General features: G+C 40.8%; 1 protein-coding gene across 6 annotated transcripts in view; it reads right to left on the bottom strand.

Annotated features, from left to right (window-relative positions):
- Positions 1-3818, bottom strand: part of hivep1 (HIVEP zinc finger 1) — a 54924-nt gene that overhangs the window by 21776 nt on the left and 29330 nt on the right. The window contains exon 1 of one of the 6 annotated variants that reach the window (XM_032534981.1): positions 1218-1267. The exons of 4 other annotated variants lie outside the window; for them this stretch is intronic. In XM_032534981.1, coding sequence (XP_032390872.1) covers positions 1218-1233 — 16 coding nt within the window. In that variant the 5' untranslated portion in view covers positions 1234-1267. Of the gene's footprint in view, positions 1-789; positions 814-1217; positions 1268-3818 lie in introns of those variants that run through there. One more of the 6 variants, XM_032534982.1, reaches the window with a different exon arrangement.

Here is a 3818-nt window from a genome sequence, read left to right as displayed (position 1 = left end):
CCCCCCCCCCCGGGTTGTGAGGTGTGTGACACAGAACTAACTGAGCTCAGTGACTGACGGCCAGTGTGTCAGGAAGCACGATTCATTTGTTTCAATGCAAAAAAAAAAATTTGCACATATACAGTGAGCTTTGTGCATCAGCCGTAGAAGAAGAAATGGAGGAGGAGAGGGGGTCACATGCAGCTCAGACGTTATTTAATAATCATGTTAATTAGAGCTGAAAAATGTAAATGTATTAATTCATTGTTTTATTCTAAACCTACCATTAAAATGACGAAAACTCTAAAATGTCAAACTTGCTGCTTTTCTTTGTGTTATGACAGTTAACTGAATATTAGCTGACAAAAAAAATGTCAAAAAAACTTGGTTTTGTTTTCCAATTTTTAACAACTTGAATATCTTTCGGGTCCAACAAAACAAGTGATCAAATTTAAAGGAATAGTTTGTGGAAAATACACTTATTTGCTTGCTCGTGAGACTGACCTCACGGTAGTGTACGGTAGATATGAAGCTAGAGCCAGCAGCCAGTTAGCTTAGCTTAGCATAAAGACTTGAAACAGAGGGAAACAGCTAGCCTCCCTCCTTACGGAACAAATTCCAGCTAGCAGCACCTCTAAAGCTCAATCATTAATCTCAATTGATTGTAGGACTGTTTCTTGGTCTTAAACTGTTTGCCTGGTGTATACTTCTATCCACAAAAGTTAAGCACATAACTGATAACCACACAGTCTCTGACAAAGCTTTGCTGTAACAGATAATAATAAAAATTAAAATAAAACCAGGGCTTACACATCAGTCTACAGAGAGCGGCCTGGCATCCTGCAGGTAGCGTCAAACCAAAAATGAAAGCAGCGCTGGCTTCAGCAGAAGGAACTGTACTGAACAACTTTGAAAACACTCTCAGGCTCGACTGCCACTCTGCCTACTTGTTGTTGGTTACCGTGGCGCCACAGTTGAGTGACAGCACACTGACTGCTTCCTGTCTGTGTTGTTCACTGAGAGCTGCCTCAACAAGAGCAAAGGGGTTTTGCTGTGGACTTTTAGAAGTTAAAAAACACCACAAATAACCAGAAGTGCAGCTGCACACACATCTGACCTCCATCTGCTACGAACATCCCATTTAGCAGAGAGCAAACAGCTACTTTATAACAGTAAATAATGCAGGATATCTCCGAGTGTTTCACAACGGCCTATAGGACAAAATGTTCACTTCTTACCCTGCTGATGTTTCATGAAACAAACACTCAGGCGACTGGAGAAAGAACAAGTGCGCACACACACACACACACACACACACACAAAAGAACAAGTGCGCGCGCACACACACACACACACACACACACACACACACACACACATACACACACTCCACTGTTAACACAAGCAGTCACAAGTCTGTGTTTTGCCCTATCAGCTGTGGCTATGCAACGTACAGGGCGTTTTCTCTGAATAAAGTGACGAGGAGGGGAATTCCTGTAAGCTCATGAAAAGGGAGGGGGGGGGGGCAGGAGGGTCTGCCCTAACAGAGCAGGCCGGGGTGACGTCACTTAAACCGGCTTTGGCACCCTCCAGGGGATCCTTCTCCCTCACTCTGTTTGTCAGAGGGGGAGGAATTTAATGTGTTCTTCCAACTGGTGGTTGCCCAACAGCTCCGTCCCAGTGGGGGAGACTTCCAACTCCCGTCCTACAGCTTCTCTTTCTGTTCCTTCTCAGTAATGAGGTTGCATCTTTACTGTAAAGTTTTGTTTTTGCTTTGAGCGTGCTTGAGATGACCAGACATGTTTTAACCCTTGTGTTGTCTTCCCGGTCGACCATGCCACTTTTGTTTTTTTTGCGTCAGAATTTATATAGTATAATTATATACTATAATTTATAGTATTTATGTATATAGCATATCTGTCTTCAACCGGTTCTCATTACTTGTATACATTTACTACATTTATTTAATCTTTTACAAATAGTTGTTCCTATATTTTAACTGCTGCTCTAGATTAGATTAACATTGGACTTCCCTAAATTTTATCAGTAACCACCATTTTCTCTCTTTTCTTATTGCTTTTCCTTTACTTTATTTGGTTAATAAAAGTTCAATTTAAATAATGTAAGTCTAATATAAAGCACATGACATGTCCTACATGAATAGAGTTTCCCTGTCATGCCTTAAAAGCAGCAAACCACTGATGTTTTTTGTTTTTTGTTTTTTTATCTTAACTGAGAAAATCTGTGGAAAAACGGAGACACCCAGCAGCGAAATTGTTCTTTTTTAAAAAGATTGTGTGTGGGTGTCAAAACATACAGTATGGAAGTGGTCGTGAAAACTGCAGATTTTTTAAAGTCAACATTAAATTTTGTATCGAACAGTTGAAGCTCTGGTAAACACTGCCTGACAGAGAGATGTTGACACTGACAGGCTGAGATAACGCTGCAGGGTTTCAGTCAGACACAGCCTGCAGGTCACTGTTTTAAAGGGCCGAGGTCGATATTTAAAGGAGGGGATTCACCCCGCTCAGGGCAGACAGGCTGACAGCCGACTAGCGTTGCATAAACACGACTAGCTGGGCACCAAATGACAGAAGCATCTCCCTGAGCGATGCTTGCCTGTACGTTTAACCTCACTGTACTGGAAAAAAAGAGGAAGTTCCTTCAACTTTATTTCTGGATTAGTCATTATGGGGAATTCTGAGGGTTTTACAGTTTGGCTGCAAAAGAGGTTCAGAAAATCAGATAAATATTGTCCTAGGACCAGAAACAACAAACAAGGTGACCAAGCAGTTTCTGCACTGTCATTGCCGGGGTACGGAAGATAAATACTTCACAGGCAAAGACTCCAGAATCAACATCGTGCTCTGTAATTAGGCCGGCCAAAGCACCGACATAAAGTTAGTGTTGGTAAAGAAATAAGCACTGAGTCACAGACACGGCCTCTACTGTTCTTAAAAATGACCTAAGGAGGGATCACTCTGCAAACACTGCCCTTGTGAGTGTTTGTGTTAGTGTGGAAAGCAGTGGAGGACACACCGCCTCATCCCTGTGGGAATATCTGTGTTAATAACAGATGAGCTGGTGATAATGCCACACAGCCTGAATGAAGTAATCCAGCTAGTAACCTCTAATACTCTACCCTTTATGTGTGCCGGGTGTCCATTAGGTTAAAAATGTTGGCAAACACACACATAATAACACACATCTTCACAGTCATTTCTGTTGCCAAAAAAAATCCTATCCTCTCCGCATACAACCAGACGCCCACGCTGACCCCTTCATACTCTGAATACCAAAATGAAACTAAGCCAAAACCACGCAGGGAGGAACGATGAATAACAAAGCTCAATCGCAGAGAAAGCTCCCGTCATAACCTTCTTTTCTCTTGGCTTCATGTCAAAACTTGAATGCATACAGTCGCGATCAGAACCGCATTCAGTCGCACACAAAGGCCACATTCAGATGTTCTTTTGTTCATCTTAGATTTTTTGGCAAATGGCTTCCACTTTTATCAGAAGCAAAAGGTCTAACTGCAGTCTGAAACCTGTGTGGTCACTAAGTAAATATAATATAATATACTCATGCACAATTTTGAGATGCTTGGACTTTACTGGAATATTTTCATTCTTAAAACTTCTACTCCACTACATTTATCCGACAGCTGTTGTAAACAGATTTTACAAAGAAAAACTTACGATAAGCTTATAAAAACAATGTCTTCTCTTAAATAGTGTCTAGTTGTGTCTCATATTCACATTTCAGAACTTCTTACCTCTCCTATTAATCTATTTATTTATATATAAATAATATATATTTATATAAATAATATATATATA

The sequence above is a fragment of the Etheostoma spectabile genome, chromosome 14 (genome assembly GCF_008692095.1).
Source record: "Etheostoma spectabile isolate EspeVRDwgs_2016 chromosome 14, UIUC_Espe_1.0, whole genome shotgun sequence".
Lineage (NCBI taxonomy): Eukaryota > Metazoa > Chordata > Actinopteri > Perciformes > Percidae > Etheostoma > Etheostoma spectabile.
The sequence above is the reverse complement of the archived record's forward strand: the minus strand, read 5'-3'. Positions and strand labels throughout refer to the sequence as shown.